Source organism: Echeneis naucrates, chromosome 11, assembly GCF_900963305.1.
Source record: "Echeneis naucrates chromosome 11, fEcheNa1.1, whole genome shotgun sequence".
NCBI lineage: Eukaryota > Metazoa > Chordata > Actinopteri > Carangiformes > Echeneidae > Echeneis > Echeneis naucrates.
In genome coordinates this window covers 86512-105819 of record NC_042521.1, presented here as the reverse complement: position 1 = coordinate 105819, position 19308 = coordinate 86512, and the positions used below count along the sequence as shown (strand labels likewise).

Here is a 19308-nt window from a genome sequence, read left to right as displayed (position 1 = left end):
AAGGTAAGAGCAGTGACATGCTTACAATTATTAAATCATGAAATTCATAAAATCATAAAAATGATTAAAAGAATGAGCAGTAGTTTGGTTAAGTTGAGTACAGTGCAGGTTTCATTAATAAGAACACGAGAAAATGAATACTTTAACCTGGATTTGACTCAATCTCCACTGGCTTTTTGTTCCACTTGTTTGCAGCATAAAAGATAAATGCTGCTCTCCATGTTCAGTCTGGACTCTGGTGTGGACCAGCTGACATGAGTCCATGGATCTGAGAGGCCTGCTGTGTTTATATTATCAAAACATATCAAAGATATATTCAGAGGGGTATACTACGAAACGAGAGCAGTGCATTAGCGTGCTATGTTGAACCTAAAGCCAGACTTTTCTGTGTCACGAAGGTGGGTCTCTTTTAAACTGGCTATATCACCGGGGCAACTGATGCTGCGAACATAACCTGGTCGGAGAGGGGGTTGTAGCCGATTTCACGGTCTGTCCTAAATCCATGGCCTCTGGCAGGGACCAGTCCCTTATTATTATATTCTAAATAATATATAGAATATTCCAACAACACTTGTAGAAACATACCAAGCTAATCATTGTAATTGTGGCGAAAGCAACAGCTCATGTTTTTTAACTGAACTCCCCGTCACTATTTCCTTCCCTGCTATGAGCTGTGAACGAAGCTGACTTCCACCAAGCTCCAGTCAGAACAGGCAGTCGTTCGTCACTTCTCCCTCCGGCTCAGCCACAGATGGCTGCAGCTCGCGATACACTCGAGCCATAAAGATGAACGTACTTCCCTCCTTACGAGCTGAATCACGGCAGCTACTGGGTAACTGACTCGGTGACTCAAAAACTCGGCTCACTCTGGTGAGTGACTCATTCACACTGAATTCAGTAATAAGAATCGAGTTTGCCATCACTGCTCAGAAGTCTGAACGTAGTCTGGTGCTTTGTCTCCGACGGCCCGCCTCAACGCTTCAGCTCATTGACACTATTGGTGGAAACACGTGTCAGTCACAGTGATTCAACGTGATTGGTCCGTGTGTGCTGCTTTTTCCGCCCAGTGGCTTGGCCCCTCCCTCTCCTCGTGCCTGCCAGAAGCTTCTCGGCGACAGCAGCGGAGCTCCGGACAAGATGATCGGACAGCAGGTCTTAGTTCTCAGTAAGTGTTCTAGGTCTAAGTCTGCGGACCGGTGAGTCTTTTACCGGGACACGGAGGCGGTTCAGGCCCAGCTCCGGCTCCGACCTGCCGCTGGTCACCGCCGCAACGGCCCGGCTCTGCACGTGCTTCCTCCGCTCCGCCAACCAAGCTAACTGTTAGCATCGATAACTCAGAGCTAATTGTTATTTAGCTAAGCTAAGCTAACAACCGTGTTCCGTTACTCAGCAGAACGCACAGTTAGCCGGTTAGCAGTTAGCCGGTTTCACAGTCTGTCTGTCGGGTTAACCCCACGGGGCTTGTTGAAAGCTTTGTCGGGGTGTTATCTTAGCAGCCGCTATCGTCTAACGGTGTTAGTGTGTTACATACGGAATGTTTGTGAAACAGCCACACCCTCTTCGATCCGGATCCATCTAAACCCCCAGATGTGGCCGTCTGCAGACCTGAATCTAAAATCCTCGATCTGGTTTGATGGTTGTGTGTTTCGTTGAGCGGAAGTCAGAGCAGCTGTCACTCATTTCTTCATCTTTTCTCCAGAGCATCCTCATCCTCACTGCCAGACGATGATCTGTCTGATCTGGTATCTCTGGTAGCACAGATCACTTCCTGTATCTGTTCAGAACAGATCGAGAATTATATCAGTAACCTATCAATCCATCATGAATCTATCAGTTATATAACATGGTCTGAGCTGTCTGTTAAGACAGCTCAATTGTCAATTATCCTTTCAATAGAAAAGGATTACATCCTAACATTAACTTCCTGTCTCTTTGTAGACCAGAACGTGAAGAGAGAATCTGGACGTAAAGTCCAGACTGGGAACATCAATGCAGCCAAGGTACCAGCGTCTAAACCTGATCTCCGGGTCTGACCGGTCCACAAGACATGTCTGAGGGTCTCTGAATGTCTGTATGTGTTTTGTACTGACCCGGTCCTTTTGGGTTTCAGACCATAGCTGATGTGATCCGGACTTGTCTCGGCCCGAGGGCTATGATGAAGGTGAGATGTCCGTGGCCAATCACAGCCCAGACACAGAGTTGAGGAAGACATGTTTATCTGATGACAAGGATTAACACCAGGTTTTGCTCTCTGTTTCTCTCTGCCCCTCTGTAGATGTTACTTGACCCCACAGGGGGCATCGTGATGACCAATGATGGGAACGCAATTCTCAGAGAGGTGAGAACGTTGTTCTCTCTGTTGTCTGATGGTTTACAGGAGTACTTCTGACATGAAGTGTATTTACATCGTAACAGATCCAGGTACAGCATCCTGCAGCCAAGTCAATGATTGAGATCAGCCGTACCCAGGATGAGGAGGTGGGAGATGGAACCACGTCTGTCATCATACTGGGTGAGGACTGAGTCTTTGGTCTGGACCCAACTGCCCCAGATAAATACATAAACAAAGTGTGTTTTTAGTTATTCTTGTTTTCTGAGCTGTTCTCTTATTTAAAGACAACAGTCTTCATTGACACACTGAGAGAATCAACTGATTCTGAATAAGGAGACTTTTTTGAGAATGGAGAAACAGAAAAGACTGAATGTGGCTCTGAAGGGGTTAAATTTTCTTTTGTTGTTGCTGAGAGAAAGCTCATCTTGATCCTGGTCTCTGTTTGATCTGGGCCCATTCAGCTGGGGAGATGCTGTCTGTAGCGGAGCAGTTCCTGGAGCAGCAGATGCATCCGACTATCATCATCGGGGCATACAGACAAGCCCTGGAGGACGTGCTGGACACCCTGAAGGAGATCAGGTGAGTACACCTCAGAACAGCCCTCCCCTCAGGAGAATCAGCTGGCTCAGACCCTGTTACCTGACTGACTACCTGACTCCTAATCCCCAGCACCCCTGTGGACACTTCAGACCGCTCAATGATGCTGAAGATTGTCCACTCAGCCATTAACACCAAGGCCCTGAGCCGCTGGTCAGAGCTGGCCTGCAGCATCGCCCTAGACGCTGTCCGCACCGTGGAGTTGGATGACAACGGTCGCAAGGAGATCGACATCAAGAAGTACGCGAAGGTTGAGAAGGTAGGACCCAGGACCACGTCCACAGATTCTTGTCCAGGTCCATCCACAACCAGCTCAGTCTCTATCCTGTCCCCATGGTCCAGGTTCCTGGTGGCATTATTGAGGACTCGTGCGTTCTGAGGGGAGTCATGGTCAACAAGGACGTGACCCACCCCAGGATGAGGCGCCTGATCCGGGACCCTCGCATCGTCCTGCTGGATTGTTCCCTGGAGTACAAGAAGGGGGAGAGCCAGGTGAGTCAGGCTTGACTCCTAAACCCTGAACCCTGAACCCATGACCTCACTGTGCTTCTCACCCTCAGACTGACATAGAGATCAGTAAGGAGGAGGACTTTGCCCGGATCCTTCAGATGGAGGAGGAATACATCCAGCAGATCTGTGATGACATCATCCGCCTCAAACCAGATCTGGTCTTCACTGAGAAAGGCATCTCAGGTACTCCACACCTGGTCCGTGTAACTACATGGTCTAATCAGGTGTGTATTCATTGAAGTGACTCTAATTTTGTGTCCAGATCTGGCTCAGCACTTCCTGATGAAGGCCAACATCACTGCCATCCGGCGCGTCCGGAAGACCGACAACAACCGCATCGCCAGGTAACCCCAGTCAGAAAATGGTGTTATCCTGAGGACCAATTGGTCCTGTTGAGCTGTTCCAGATAGTGACACCTCCCCCTCCCCCCAGGGCATGCGGAGCTCGTATTGTCAGTCGGACCGATGAGCTACGGGAGGAAGACGTTGGTACAGGGGCGGGGCTGTTTGAGGTGAAGAAGATCGGTGATGAGTATTTCACCTTTGTTACTGAGTGTAAAGACCCAAAGGCCTGCACCATTCTGCTGAGGGGGGCCAGCAAGGAGATCCTCGCTGTGAGCTGCCGTCACTTTTTTTAATCAGAGGTGTCCTAGGGGTCCAGACCCTGGTCTGACCCTGTCTTTCATCCTTAGGAGGTGGAGAGGAACCTGCAAGACGCTATGCAAGTGTGTCGTAATGTTCTGCTGGACCCCTTCCTGTTGCCGGGTGGTGGTGCTGTGGAGATGGCGGTGTCAAAGCGTTTGACAGAACGCTCCCGCGCCCTGACAGGTATCGAACAGTGGCCCTACCGTGCTGTAGCCCAGGCTCTGGAGGTCATCCCACGTACTCTAATCCAGAACTGTGGAGCCTCCACAATCCGAGTGCTGACATCACTCAGGGTAAAGATTTATTCATCGCGTGAGAGTTTCAATAAAACTTTGTCTGTTAAACTTGATTTAAGTCTCTCTCTCTCTCTCTCTCTCTCTTTCTCTGTTTGTCTGTCTCCGTCTTACTCTGTCTTTGTCTCCAGGCCAAACACACTCAAGACAACAGTGTGTGTTGGGGTGTGGACGGAGAAACCGGTTGTCTGTCGGACATGACGTCTCTGGGCATCTGGGAGCCGCTAGCCGTTAAAGCTCAGACCTACAAGACTGCTGTGGAGGTGGGACATAATCCTGGTCCGGATTGGTCCTGATCGGTCCAGATCCGTCCTGACAGATCTGGTTTTTCTGTTTTTCAGACGGCCATCTTGTTGCTGCGTATTGACGACATTGTCTCTGGACACAAGAAGAAGGACAAAGACGAGGCAATGGGAGGACAAGGAGCTGAGTAGATCTGGATCACTCCAACGTTGTGTGTGTGTGTGTGTGGACCAGATGTGTCATTAAAACATAATAAAGTCGAAGTTAGAAACGTAAAAGTTTGATTTTTTTCCCTTTGTCTCCTGAGACCAAAACCTCTGACCTCAGGGTCAAACCAGATGAGAAATATCAACTCAAAAAAATTATCTACCTCATTTTAAAAGAAGTGATATAAGTCAAAAACAGAACCAGTTTAATTTCAGGAACAGGATTCTTATGGTTTTCATGAGCAGGAAGTGGATTGTGACGTTACATCCTTTTTTTATCTGGACACATTCAAAGACAGTTTCTGAATAGTCTTGTTCAATGTGTGTTTGGTCAATAAAGGTTTTCGCAGTTGACAGGGCGGGGCTTACGGGTCAGCTGGCATATTAAGTAGGAAGTCATGTGACGGCCAGCTAAGTCAAAACAAAGATGGCGGCGGTGCTAGTCGGCCGACCGGTGGTGTTTCTCCTCGCGCTTCTTCGGTCGTGTTCCGGTTCGTTCGCAGCAGAAATGTCCAAACGGCAGGTAAGAACCCGGAAGTGAGTGAAAGCACAGTGGGGAAAAAAAAATAGATGGAGGATGTGAAAGTGTTGAACTGTTGTTCAGACGCCCTCCAAATTAAAGGTCTAGATGGTTTTAATGCAGTTAAATTGTATTTTCCACCTTATATTGTGTAAACACATCTTCACTTTTTGGTTTTCGTGTTTCATGCAGATTATTTTCATTTTAACAATATAGGAAAAAAATTGTTAGTTTTGAAACAAACAGGGAAAGCTATGGGGAAATGGAAATACTGAGTTTTATCAATCTTAAGATCTTGAAAAAATAATTCTTTACTGTTTACAAAACATCAAATATGGTGTTTTTTTTTATACTGACTTCCAAAAAATAAAGAAACCGGTCAGTTTCATCATCAGTGTGTCTGATCACTGACCGGGTTCTTCTCTCCTCAGCTGACCGTGCAGCTAAACCCGGGCTCCACAGCGCCTCCTCCTGATGGCGATCTGCTGCACGTCAGAGCTGTGGGCGACAACGACACGTTGCACTACCTATTCTGCAGCCAGGGGGCGCCCACATTGCTGCTGGTCCATACCAACTCAGCTTCCTCCACTGTCAAGGTCATATTTCAAATCTAATAAAACTTATGTCTAAGGCTCCAAATTATAAAGTTCCATCAAGGCTCTTCACACAGAGAGCAGGTCCAGACCAACAGATCCCTCTAAGAGCAGACAGGAGACAGAGGAGGGAAACACTTCATTTAAGAGGCAGAAAGGGGAGATCAAATCAAACAAATTAAATTTAATGTATGAATTTTATCTCACTTCATCTGCCAAATGTAATATTTGCCAGTGTACATTTAACGGTCCCAACCGTAACCCCTTTTTTTTTTTTTTTTTTATTGCAAGCAAACCCCCACCCCCATGTCTCCCCCCTTCTCTTTCAATCTGCCCTGTCCACCGTGAGTCTGGTTCGGTCTAAGGTTTCTAACTAATCCTAACCCTTTTAAAGGAAGTGTGTGTTAGGGTTAGTGCCTTGATCGGTCTCTGTTATGATTTGGTGCTATATAAATAAATTTGGCTTGATCTAGCTATTCCTACATCAATATGAAAGCTTTAGCATTGAGCTCCATGTGTGCTGGCGTTCATAATATTGTGACCATGATGTTGGCTGTGTCCTTCCTGGCAGGTGGACTGGCCTCTTTTTTTGGCACGTAACACCAGCGGCAGCCTGAGGGTGGAGCCAGAGAGCAGCATCCTGTACAGCACCGCCGTTGTCTTCAGCAGGGTCAGAAACATCTGCCTTAAATCTACAAGTTCTCCTTAAAACTTAATAAAGCATTTGAGACTCAAACTCTTGTCTAATAAAACAGACACCTCCCCCAGGCCACGCCCTGCCTGTTGTTTTGCTGTTGAGCCTTCAGCTAATTAATTCAACATCATTGACGCCCTGACTAATGATGTCATTATTTCTCAGCTATTGGAGTATGATGACGTGAACGACACAGCCAATCCGTCTGACTTTTTCCCTCCATATGAGCTGCAGAGCTTCACCTGGTCTCATCTGAACCTGTCGGGCCCAGTTGCTGTCCTCTGCGGGTCCAACAACAGCACCGGTTCACTCTGCCTGCAGGTCAGCTGTCTGTCACCACAGGGTCACATCATAGTCTTATTTTCATTAATGGACAAATGTAGTGGAAACAGGAGATGATGCCATCACAAAGAATTTATCATAAAGTGTAACTTTGTTATGATTTGATTTTAATCAACACATTGTGACATCAGGAGTCTCAACTGATATTTTTATTTTTTTTTCCCCTCAGTTGTCAGTGTTTGACTCAGAGGGGCGTGGTCAGGCCTGGCCCCGCCTCAAACACACAGTGGACTCCTCCCAGATGCTGGTGTGGCTTGATGGTTTGTTGCCACGGGCAAATCGATCCAGGTTCTTATTGGAGCTGCAGGCAGTGGGCGGGGCAAATCCCCTGAGCAGGGTGGAAGTCCATCAGTCGATCGATGATGAGTTCACTCCATCAATATTCAAGGTCATCAATCAACAGATATTTGTTTACATGTTGACCTCTGATCCCTGAGATGTCCTATCTGCCCTTCCTGTTGTTGACCTCTGACCCCTTAGGTGTCTCAGTGGGTGTCATCAGTGAATGACAGCTCGGGCATTCTGGGCTTTGTTCAGTGGAAGCCAGTAGCATACCGTCAGCCTAACCCATCTCTGGAGAATGCCACGCCGTGCCGTCACTCTGACCCCCGGCCTCAGAGTGGCCAGATGATTGCAGCAGCGTCGGGTCTAATCCAAGCATTTTATTTGGGCCCTGAAGCTTTTGGACTCAATGTGAGCTTCGGCATTGCCACAGAACCGTTCTACAGCGCCACCCGGTTCCTCAGCTGGTTGGTCTGATCGATCCTCTCATTTGATGAGTTCAGATCAACACCTGATTGTAGGCTAACTTTACTTCCTGTCCTTAGGACGGCTGTGGTGGGCGTTGGCTCTCCCCCCGTCGACTCCTTCTCTCCGCTGGTTGTGGCCATCATGGCGGTGGGTCTGGGGACTCCGGTGGCACTCCTGTTACTGGGTGGAGTCTGGGTCTGCGTCAGGAAGAAGGCAACAGACTCACCTGCCTACGAGCCAATCAACTAAAGAACTAAAGATCTGCCCGCTCTGGGTCAGTCAGCCAATGAGGACCGTGGTACCTGTTAGGTTTTTACTTCCTGTTTTTAACTAAATGTTTTTAAGGTTTAATCAGCTCAACACAAAACACACATGACAAGACAGACACGGGAAACACAACATCATTCATCTCAAATGGGCGGATGACCTTCCTGCCAGCCAATCATGAGATTTCTTGAACTGATCAATGACTTATTTACGCAATCGACAAGTCTTTGATTTCTTTAGAGGTTTGTGACGTGATGGTGCCATGATGTCATAGTCATGTCACAGTGTTTTGGTTTTTTTTTTTTTTTTTTTTTATGTTTCTGTAGAATAAAATCATTCTTTTTTTATTCAACTGAAGTCTAACTTTTTTTTTTTTTTTTTTAACCATCCATCCATCCATTTTCTACTGCTTTTCTGCTGGAGCCAAACCCAGCTCACATCGGGCAAGGGGCAGGATACACCCTGGACAGGTCGCCAGTCCATCACAGGGCCAACACACAAGGATAAACAGACCAACAACCACTCACACTCGCATTCACACCAATGGTCAATTTAGAGTCACCAATTAACCTAGACATGATGTCTTTGGACGGTGGGAAGAAACGCTAACCTCTATGCTGCCGTGTTGCAACTTTTTTTCAATTCATTAAACTGAAAACAAACAGTTGGTCAAACAATTAGTTTGACTAACCAATCCAAGCCCAGCTAAAGGTGCAGCACCACAACAGTGAGTGAAGTCTTAAATGACTTCCGGTCTGGTTTGAATCTTGAAATGACAACAAAATTGAACTCACCACTCAGATTCACTTTCACCTTTAATAACCTTTTAATGGAGGAAAAAAAAAAAAAAAAAAACCAGGTCAGACCTAAAACCTGGTTTTTATAGTGCTCCCAACATAGAGTCCAGGGCTGTAGCCTTGTCCAGTCCTGATCCACCTGAGTGGACCATTTTGATATGCTAAAAGATAGAGTCAAGATCAGTTCCAACCCCTGATCCCTGTTCCTGTAGAGTCCTAGATGGATTCAATCTGTCTGCGGACCTTCTCTGAGGCAAGGCGGTCAAGCCAGCGCTGACGGACAACCACTAGGATGGCGAAGACCACCGTAAGAGCCAACATGACTGCCTCAAACTTCCAAAAGAGATGCTCCTCCATCACTACAGAGCGACAGCTGGGGGGGTGATATTATACTTTTTCAGATCACTTAAACAAGTTCATTTATTCTCAACACTGAAAAACTGTCCTTAGTGTTAGCATCAGTGGGAAATGACTGATTTAGATCCCACAGTTGATTTCAAAATAAAAGACTGGATCAGCATCTGACCTCTTGTATTCGTCCTTGTTAGTTCTGGTGCAGTTGACTCTCTCCACATATCCTGTCAGTCCACAAGCCAACCATGACTTCTGAAACACACACACAGACACCTTTGAGCTCAGACACTGCAGACACCAATGGTGCCTTCAGGGACTGGTAAACTGAACACTCACCGTTTGGAAGGCATTGCACTGCGAACACACTGTGGTCACCACAAAGTCCTCCACCAACCAGCAGGGGGTGGTCACTGGCTTCATTGCTGCAGGGTCAAAGGTCAGAAATCAACTCATCAACAGCAGCATGATTCGTCTAAGTCCTGGGAGTCTCAGTCATTTTCCCAGCAGGCTTTGCTGCTACTATGCTTTGATGGAGTGTTGAGATGTTTGTACCTGTAGCTTTCTCTTCACTCAGCAGAGCCGCTCCAAACACTCTGGAACACAAAACACATCACCAAATAGTTATGGTCCTTCTGACTGACACCTGACCTCAGAGGTAGGACTCACCGGAGGGAGACGAGGCCCCAGAACAGAGCCTGGAAAACCAGGACCCGGGGCCGACAACAAGCCACAGGGATTCGACAGTCGCTCTCCATCAGCCTGCTCCTCCACCAGAACGGTGACGCCACCCTGACTCTAGTCCTGGTCCTGGTCCTGGTCTTTGTCTAGTTCTGGACTTTCCTGATGGGCTCACAGTTGTTTCAGTCCGTCTGTTTACATGTTAGTTCAGCCAAGCTTTTGAAAGTCCAGGCTACTGAGAGCTAGAAGACAACACACATCCATCAGAACCTGTTTTCAGACTTGGACCCAGACAGCAGCAGGTCACACTGGGTTCCGGCTCACAGGTGATTCCTGAACCTGAAAAATCCCTCCCCCCAGTAACAACCACATTCCGAATCAACCAATCAGGTGACGTTATTGATTTCCGATCAGTCCTCCTTCCGTTCAGACTGTTAACAAAACCGTTAGCAGGTTAGCTCACAGCACGAGAACAGGATTTACTTCAAAGCTGTTTCCAAACAGAACCGGTCTGGACACAGCAGGTCCCGACCGGAGAGACTGCTACAGAGATACCGGATAATGAACCGAATCCGTGCTGAGGAAACAGACTGAGTCCCGGTGCTAATGCTAGCAGCTAACTTGAAACATGCTAACGTTTGCTTAGCTTCAGCTGTGAACACTCACCGGAATCTGGAGCTGCCGCCATTTTGAAATCAGCGCGAGAAGACCCGCCGACACGATAACATTCCCGTTAAGTCCACCGAACACCGGACAACAAGTTCTCCGCCACCGGATCCCACCTTGGTCTTACACAGGCTATGACGTCACAACGCACCGGAATACGTCATCTACGGTATCTTCTGAATAAAAGCTTAAACTCCTGTCTGAAAAAGTTTGATCGAGGATATCAATTTTAACATTCAGACAGACATCAAAAACAAATCATCTTCGAAAAGAGGTTTTTTTTTTTTTTTGGTTTAAACGTAATTAGTCTGTGAAATGTGTGTCTGTGTGTGACAGAGAGCTAGAGAGAGAAGTTCAGTATGTGTATAGCAACACATCTAAAATAAAAAGAATAAATAATGGGAATGGGACCATCAGGAACTCTGAGCTCTCTGAGATCTGATGAGTTCGGTCATTCAGGAGAAGCATTTACTGGAAGATGATGAAGAGAAGCTAACAGGAGAAATGCTATCTGATTTTCTAGTTCCTGTTACATTTGCACTTTGTTGGAGGCACAGCGACATAAAAAAAAGTGACATCCAAAAAGTGTGCAGTATGTTGCTAACCTGTGTTCCACCTCCAATAACTACTCAGCCTCAAACATAATAACACAGTCACCTGAGGAACAGGCCTGTGTGGAAAGGCGTCACTTTAATGGAATGTAACTTTAATTTGAAGGTCTAAATACACCACTTCCTGTTGTTTGTTGACACGTCGGTTAGTTTTCGTTGTAAATATACACAGCCATTGAAAGTGCGCAGGCGCAGTCTAAATTATTTGACTAGATTATTTGTCTAAATAAAATAAAAGGGTTAGGGTTAGGTTGTATTTATATACAGAGACATGTTTACTAAGAACAGACGTGTTACAGTCACGGACAGGTGTAAACAGATTTTTGTCATAAAAACAGATCACGGTCATAGAACAAACAGATATTACTCAAGTTTGGGGAATGATCAAAAGAATGAATGGAATTAAAAGAGAGTATGGTAATCCAGTATTGGTCGATAATGGAAGTACAGCCATGACAGATGAGAATGAATGAAAACAATAATGATTTAATAAATATACAATTTAAAAGGGCAGAATTGAATCTTGCTCTCAGGAAAACTAAGTTGTCAGCACCTGGAAAAGATCCGATATGTGACATTATGATAAAACAGCTCAGTGGTTCATCTAACACCATATTGGAATTATACAACAAAGTGTGGGAGAAGGGAAAATTGCCACAGATATGGAAGGAAGCAGTGGTTGTGCTGATACCTAAACCAGGAAATGATAGGTCTATTGCCCTAACATCTAATATTTGCAAGAAAATGGAGAGGATGATAAATGAAAGATTAACATATTTCATATAAAGCAAAGGGTATGTAGCAAGATATCAGAGCGGTCCGTCGGTTTCACAGACTGTGGACAAAAAAACGGGAACACTTGGACCCTCGTGGACAACGACACACCTGTCCAGACCAATTCTTCTGGCTCCGCCCCTTCCAGCAGAACTTCTCCAGGTTGCACTGAGAAGATGAGACATGTTTACAGACGAGGTTTCCCACAATGCATCTCTTCACTATCACATTTGTCTCAGGCATGTTGTGAGGTTTTACCAGGACAGTGACTCTGCGTCTCTTCAGCCGTGGACAGAGTCCAGGAAGTCGACTTAAGTCATTCCTGGTTTTGACCGACTCATCCACCTGAGACAGAACAAGTCCAATAAACAGTCCAGAACCAAGAAACCAATGTCTGTGCTGGTTTACAGCATTGTATGTTTGTGTTGTTGATTTGTTTTTTCCCAGCATACAGCAGGCCTACCTGCAACAGTGGGGCGGCAGGCGTGATGATGGGCAGACTGCTGTCAACTCTCTGAAGACAGATTACATACATCAGCAGCAGGAGCACATTAAGCTTCATCAGTCAGACAGAGAGAGACACAGTAAGAGAGACAGACAGGCTTGGTTCTTCTGTGAAAATGAAGCTGTTACAGAAAGAATCAGAATGAGTCTGACTGAACGGGAAACAATAATCCTCTTAGTTTAGGTCAGCAGTCACATGACCAGATGGAGACATCACACTCAGCTTCTACAATTCAGGAACACACAACAGTGAGGTCACTTCCCCTCCTGCTTCAGGCTCTTCAGACCAGAGTCCAGGTCCAGGCGGCCCTGAACGTCAGAAGGTGGTGGTCAAAGTAAAATCTGTTTGCTGCAAAAAAAGGCCATGAATTTACATCAATAAAATAAAAACGAGAAGTCAGACTTTGTGTCGCTTTCTATTCTTACAACTCGTGCGTAAGAAAGTTCTGGCATAAACTGGTTTGTGACTGGATCGGGATGACAGAGCTCCTGTTGTGAGTGAAAACGTTCAGGTAAAGCAGGACAAGGTAAGAGCCAACCGGTATGCTAACCATGGAAGCAAAAGAAAGTTAGAGGGAGACAAATCAGATGAGGAAAACTGGGTTGTTCGCAGGAAGGTGGAAAGGGACGAATTTAAGATGATAATTAAGTTTAGGAAGGAAGACGAGAAGGTTAATCTAAGTCCCATTGCACTTTCAAGGGAGCTGCGAAAGAAAGTAGGGGACATAGAAATGGCTGAGACTCCTCAAGACGGAGCCTTATTGATAAAGTGTAAAAATCAAGAACAGAAAAATAAAGCTTTAGTCGTGGAAAATATATGTAAAAAATTAGTAAGTGAAAGACGAGTGCTGGGTGAGAGCAAGGTCAATCGGGGTAACAGGTATCCCCCATTGGTGAGGATTGGAGAAACTCCAACGGAGTATTCAGGGCAGTGATGAGTGGAGATTAAAGAGACTGATGAAAACAATACACGGTGAGAGAGCTGGCAGCATGTCAGTGCTCATAGAGTTTCCCAGTCAGACCTTACATTCCCCCTACACTTCACAGGTACGGGCATATAGCAAAAGCTTGCAATGGGAAGCAAAGGTGTGCTAAGTGCGGAGGTGAGCACAGATTTGAGGAATGCTGAGAAAATGTACAGGCTAAATGTTGTAATTGTGGTGACCAGCACGGTGTATGGAGGCTATGAAGTCAGGAAACCAGCAGTGGAAATTCAACATGTGAAAACGGTCAACAACATAAACTACTCTGAAGCAGTGAAGACAGTACAAGTACAGAAGGGGATGGAGGAAACAGGCAACAACAGCCACAATTCAAGATCAAGAGGAGCTCAAAGAATGCAAACTAATACAGCTTATCCACTAAATGTGGATAAGTTGATTTTGTTCATTGCGTATGTAATTAACTGTACAGATCAAGTTTAACACGAGAGACAAAATAAAAATAATTGTGAGGGGAGCTGAAAAAGTTTTGGCTTTGAAAGATGTATCTTGAGAGCAGATCAACAATAGGCTTGAGTTTTTTTCGACAGATATGTGATAAAGAAGTGCAATACATTGATATTAATCAAGATGTTGAAGAATTAAACCTATCTGTTTGTGAAACTATTCTAGAGGCAGCAAAGCAAGCAATTCAAAGGAAAGGAGGGAAGAGTAAAAAGAAAATTGTGCCATGGTGGACGAAGGAATGTGAGAATGCAATAAAATCTTGAAATAAAGCATTTAAAGTATTGAGTATAAAAGGATGCAAGCTAATGTAAGGAAAATTATTAAAAGTGCCAAGAAGGTCTGTTGGAGGAAATTTTGCAATTCCATAGGAAGGGAAACAGATATTACTCAAGTATGGGGAATGATCAAAAGAATGAATGGAATTAAAAGAGAGTATGGTAATCCAGTACTGGTCGATAATAGAAGTACAGCCATGACAGATGAGAATGAATGAAAACAATAATGATTTAATAAATATACAATTTAAAAGGGCAGAATTGAATCTTGCTCTCAGGAAAACTAAGTTGTCAGCACCTGGAAAAGATCTGATATGTGACATTATGATAAAACAGCTCAGTGGTTCATCTAAAAACACCATATTGGAATTATACAATATGGCCGTCTTTTTCAATATAGAAAAAGCATATAAAATGATGTGGAAAGAAGGAGTGTTAATTAAATTAAACAAATTGGGAGTTACTGGCCTGATGTATAGATGGATCAAGGACTTTTTATTTTCCAGGACAGTCAAAGTAAGGATAGGAAAGAGTTTTTCAAACAATTTTACGATAGAAAATGGAACACCTCAAGGCAGTATCGTAAGTCAGTTTTTCTATCATGTTAAATGATGTTTTCTTGAGTTTGGAGAAGGGAATGGGATTTTCTCTTTTTGCAGATGATGGGGCGATTTGGAAGAGAGGAGTGAATATAAAATTTATTGTGACGAAAATACAAGAAGCCATTGATAAAATAGAAGAATGGTCGTTTAGGTGGGTATTTAAATTCTTACTAGAGAAAACAAAGACAATTTTCTTTACAGGGAAAAGAGTTGACAGTAACATAAAACCGAATTTATACCAACAAGAACTGGAAAGAGTGAAACAATTAAAATTTCTAGGATTGTGTCTAGATGAAAAAATAACATGGACGGTGCATATTCAGAAAATAGTCGACAAGAATAAGAAAGTTTTGGATGTTATGAGATTTCAGACGGAACAGCATTAAAGACCATTTACACAGGAATAGTAAGACCTATATTAGATTATGGGAGCATCGCATTTGGATCTTCAGCACATACAACTTTAAAAAAACTGGACAACATACAATGTCAGGCGTTAAGATTGTGTACAGGTGCAGTTAGAACACAGAATAACCCAGACTTCAGCACCACAAGTGAAAATGGGAGAAATGCCTTTAGAGTTGAGGAGAATACGGCTTGCTCTAAGCTAAGGGGTGAATTTCAAAGGGCTCAATAAAGATCACCCAACATGAGAGGTACTGAAACCCTGTTGGGAAAAAGAGAGGATGGAAACAAAAAGCTTTGGGTGGGTAATAGAAGGAAAAGCTACAGAACTGGATGTAACAGCAATAGACATTAGTCCAACAGTTACACTCTCAGTGACACAACCTTGGATACTTCCTGAACCTAGCATGGACCTCACTCTGTTAAACAAAAAACATAAAGATAAGGGATTTAATCTACAACCACAGTTAATAAATGAGTATATATGAAATAAATACAACAATCACATTCAAATATATACAGATGCATCAAAGAATTTGGACAGCAGAGTGGGTATTTCATTTGTAGTTCCAGAATTTAACATTAAAGGATGCAGGAGAATCAGTGATGAGGTATCAGTATGTACAGGAGAGATGATGGTTGTTTATTGTTAGTGGCAGTCCAACAGGTTGAAGAGGTGAGACCTGGGAGTACAGGAGTGTTCTCTTCCTCCAGCTCATCTCTGATCAGCATAAAATACGCACAACCAGACAACCGAAAAGATATATTACTGGAAATTCAGCAAACATTATTCAGAATCCAAATGATGGGACTGAATATAACACTCGTGTGGATATCGGTTCATATAGGAGTAACAGAAAATGAAACAGCAGACAGGTGGGCAAAAGAAGAAACAAGAAACAATCACACCGACATTCAAGTTCCATTAAGTAAAACTGAAATGAAAACCAAAATTAAGCACAGGTTAAAAGAAAGGTGGCAAAAGTAATGGGAAGAAGAAAGAACAGGCAGACAGTTTTATAGAATTCAAAGAAGAGTTGGAATTACAAGAGAGACAGCAAAATCCCGCAGAGAGGAAACAATAATATCAAGGTTACGATTTGGTCATTCAGGACTTAACAGCACACTGTAAAAAATAAAGAAACATGTATCAGGAAACAGTAGCACATGCCATAATATACTGTACAAAGTATAAGGAAGAAAGAAAAGATCTGATTGTAAACTTTACAAAACAGAAACTGAGGGTAGATTTGAATGACATGCTGCAGAGAGCATCGAGGGAAAATGCTATGACACTTTGCTACAATATCTTAGAAGAACTGGATTGATTAAAAGACTATAATTTGGCTTTATTTAAGTTTCCTTAGAACAACCAAATAATAATCTCGAACCACACTCCATACCAGTCGGTGGCGGTAATGAATTATAAGGTTTTTTGCCGACCGCCAATAAACCCAACAAGAGGAAGAAGAAGAAGAAGAAGAAGAAGAAGAAGAAGAAGAAGAAAGAAAGAAAGAAAGAAAGAAAGAAAGAAAGAAAGAAAGAAAAAAAAAAAAAACAACACAATGCTAACAGGACGCTGTTAGCATTGTGTCGGTTAGCCTGTTACTTGACACAGGTAACGGCAGGTGAACCGTTACAGTCCCGTTTGGTGACGGGACCAGACATGGACCGGCCCGGGGAGGTTCCAGATCCTGTCTTAAACCCGGACCCGAAGCCGAGAATAGCAGGTTAGTTATTTTTTCTACTAACTGCAGTTGTTTCTAAGATAATGTTAGCTACAGTCATTGAACTTCTATGTGACGTCATTGATGTCTCGTTACGCAGACGAGAATTGACTTAGTTTTAGCCTGACACCGACCCGGACCCGAACAAATGTTAGAGCTCTCGATCATGATGATGTTTTACCTTTCACCCCAGGCCTCCGTGGTAACCATGGTGATAGTTCACATCACGATGGTGGTAACCTGAGCACAACCATTTGTCACAGGGTCATGTTATGAGGTTCCTGAAGTTGGAGGTTGTAAAGATTATGTCGGCGGTCCTGTCAGATGTTCTATCAGCAGTTCAAGTAGATCTTGTTTTTCTGTGGGAAGTACAAATACAACTGACCTGTTGTGTCTTTGTTTGCTGTTCCAGAAGACATTCCACTGGAGCCGCAGGCCTGGAGCTCTGGGGACCAGGAGGAGCCAGGAAATCCACCTATTAAAGAGGAAGAAGAGGAGCTGTCCTCAGACTGGAAGACTGATGGGGATCAGTCGGAGACCAGGAACCCTCAGCTCATTCTGAACTCTCTGAAGATCATTGAAATGCCTGCAGATGATGTGAGGTGTAAGAACAGTAGAAAAACGCACAGCTGCTCTGTGTGTGGGAAAACGTTTGGTAGAAGTCCACATCTGAAGATCCACTTAAGGACTCACACTGGAGAGAAACCATTCAGCTGCTCCTTCTGTGGGAAGGGCTTCACTCAGAAGGTCAACCTGACCTACCACACGTCTGTCCACACCGGGGAGAAACGCTTCAGCTGCCGTTTCTGTGAGCAGAGGTTCACCTGGTACACACAGCTCAAGAGCCACCAGGGTGTCTGTGAGGCCTCACAGCTGCACCGGAACCAGGCTGAGACTAAAGGCACAGAACTAGGAGAGAAGTCGATCAGCTGCTCTGAGTGTGGAAGAGTCTTCAGTCGCAAGGACAACCTGAATATCCACATGAGGATCCACACTGGAGAAAGACCATTCAGCTGCTCCATCTGTGGAAAAAGCTTCAAACATGGAGGACACCTGACCCAGCACATGTCTGTCCACTCCAAAGAGGACCAGTTCAGCTGTAGAGGGTGTGACCGGAGGTTCACGTGGCTCTATCAGCTCAAAAGACACAGATGTAGGGGAGAGTCCCGTCAGTCTCTTGAGGTCTGGACCAGTGAGGAGGATGATGTCCCCAAGTTAAAATTTGGTCCTGCCCCCATGAAGACTGAAAATGATCATAATGAAGACAAGCCTCAATCTTCACATACTTTGAAGTCGATTAAAGTTGACTCTGGATGTAACTCTATCAGGAAACCCTTCAGCTGCTCATACTGTGGGAAAATATTTGGCCGCAAGGAGCATCTGCATACTCACTTGAGAATTCACACTGGAGAGAGACCCTTCAGATGCTCACTCTGTGGGAAAGCATTCGGCTGCAAGAGGTCTCTGCTGGGCCACGTGACGAGCCACAGCGGAGAGAAACCCTTCAGCTGCTCTCAGTGTGGGAAACGATTCGGCCGCATGGTGAATCTGAAGACACACGAGAGGCTCCACACAGGAGAGAGACCATTCTGTTGTCCCTTCTGTGAAAAGGGCTTTACTCAAAAGGTGCATATGACTCAACACTTGGCTGTCCACACTGGGGAAAAACATTTCAGCTGCCGCATCTGTGACAGGAAGTTCACCTGGCTATCGGGTTTCAGGCGACACAAGTGTGGTAGCAAGCAGTTGGAGCTGGAGGACACTGAGGAGAACCTTCAGGTGGACCTGGGTGCCAAACCATTTCACTGCAGAGAGTGCGGGAACAGGTTTACTCATAAACACAACCTGAAAACTCACATGAGGATCCACACAGGAGAGAAACCCTACAGCTGCCCAGTCTGTGGGAAAGGGTTTATCACAAGCGGAGCGCTGAAGAAGCACCTTAGGACTCATTCAGGAGAGAAACCATTTGGCTGTCAGGTTTGTGGAGTCAGATTCACCCAGAGAGGGAACCTGAAACGACACATGGTCCAGCACACGTGGGACTCCCAGGAGAAACCCTATCACTGCTCATACTGTCGGAAAAACTTCACACAAACATCAAACTTGAAACGACACATGGTGCAGCACACAGAGACATACTCACATCAACCTATCAGACAGGAGGATCCTCACTCGTCCAACATGTCCCAGAATTCATTGCAGTAGTAACAAAATTAATTGTCATCAAACAGAGAGACTTTTTCATGTTTCATGAACTTTCAAATTAAATGGAGACTTTTAATCTGACTATTTTATTCAAGCTCTTACATCACCTAAATGTCGAGCCATGTTCAATCTATGATGTACCAGTGAAAACATGTCAGTTGAAATGTTCATGTCTGTCATTAACAATTATTGGTCATTAAAGTTTCATCAAATCAAATCTAAATCCGATCAGATTTATTTTAAGGTGTACCATCAAGGTCCTTTACAC

At 44.6% G+C, this 19308-nt stretch overlaps 4 protein-coding genes across 5 annotated transcripts; 3 read left to right on the top strand and 1 right to left on the bottom strand.

Annotated features, from left to right (window-relative positions):
- The first annotated feature begins 1067 nt into the window (after positions 1-1067).
- On the top strand, positions 1068-4897 carry cct3 (chaperonin containing TCP1, subunit 3 (gamma)). Of its 2 annotated transcripts, XM_029513433.1 has the most exons (14): positions 1068-1165; positions 1939-2000; positions 2111-2161; positions 2276-2338; positions 2416-2512; positions 2794-2911; positions 3002-3188; positions 3272-3421; positions 3490-3622; positions 3702-3783; positions 3872-4052; positions 4131-4376; positions 4508-4639; positions 4718-4897. In XM_029513433.1, the coding sequence occupies exons 1-14, from the start codon at positions 1138-1140 to the stop codon at positions 4808-4810; spliced, it is 1623 nt and encodes a 540-aa protein (XP_029369293.1). In that variant the 5' UTR covers positions 1068-1137; the 3' UTR covers positions 4811-4897. The 2 variants fall into 2 exon arrangements, with proteins under 2 accessions (XP_029369293.1, XP_029369294.1); XM_029513434.1 differs by lacking the exons at positions 2111-2161; positions 2276-2338 and having other exon boundaries at positions 1123-1165.
- A 344-nt stretch (positions 4898-5241) lies between these two features.
- Positions 5242-8302, top strand: glmp (glycosylated lysosomal membrane protein). The gene is made up of 7 exons (XM_029513439.1): positions 5242-5348; positions 5777-5941; positions 6510-6608; positions 6798-6953; positions 7144-7362; positions 7455-7723; positions 7802-8302. Exons 1-7 carry the CDS (start codon positions 5253-5255, stop codon positions 7971-7973), a joined length of 1176 nt encoding a protein of 391 aa, XP_029369299.1. The 5' UTR covers positions 5242-5252; the 3' UTR covers positions 7974-8302.
- Positions 8303-8848: 546 nt separating this feature from the next.
- Positions 8849-10644, bottom strand: jtb (jumping translocation breakpoint). Its single transcript, XM_029513441.1, has 6 exons — positions 10487-10644; positions 9809-10062; positions 9695-9735; positions 9479-9564; positions 9315-9394; positions 8849-9161 (listed from the first exon to the last, which is right to left on the bottom strand). Exons 2-6 carry the CDS (start codon positions 9895-9897, stop codon positions 9005-9007), a joined length of 453 nt encoding a protein of 150 aa, XP_029369301.1. The 5' UTR covers positions 9898-10062; positions 10487-10644; the 3' UTR covers positions 8849-9004.
- Positions 10645-16627: 5983 nt separating this feature from the next.
- Positions 16628-19236, top strand: LOC115050565 (gastrula zinc finger protein XlCGF57.1-like). The gene is made up of 3 exons (XM_029513432.1): positions 16628-16835; positions 17245-17938; positions 17993-19236. The coding sequence occupies exons 1-3, from the start codon at positions 16772-16774 to the stop codon at positions 19038-19040; spliced, it is 1806 nt and encodes a 601-aa protein (XP_029369292.1). The 5' UTR covers positions 16628-16771; the 3' UTR covers positions 19041-19236.
- The last annotated feature ends 72 nt before the right edge of the window (positions 19237-19308 follow it).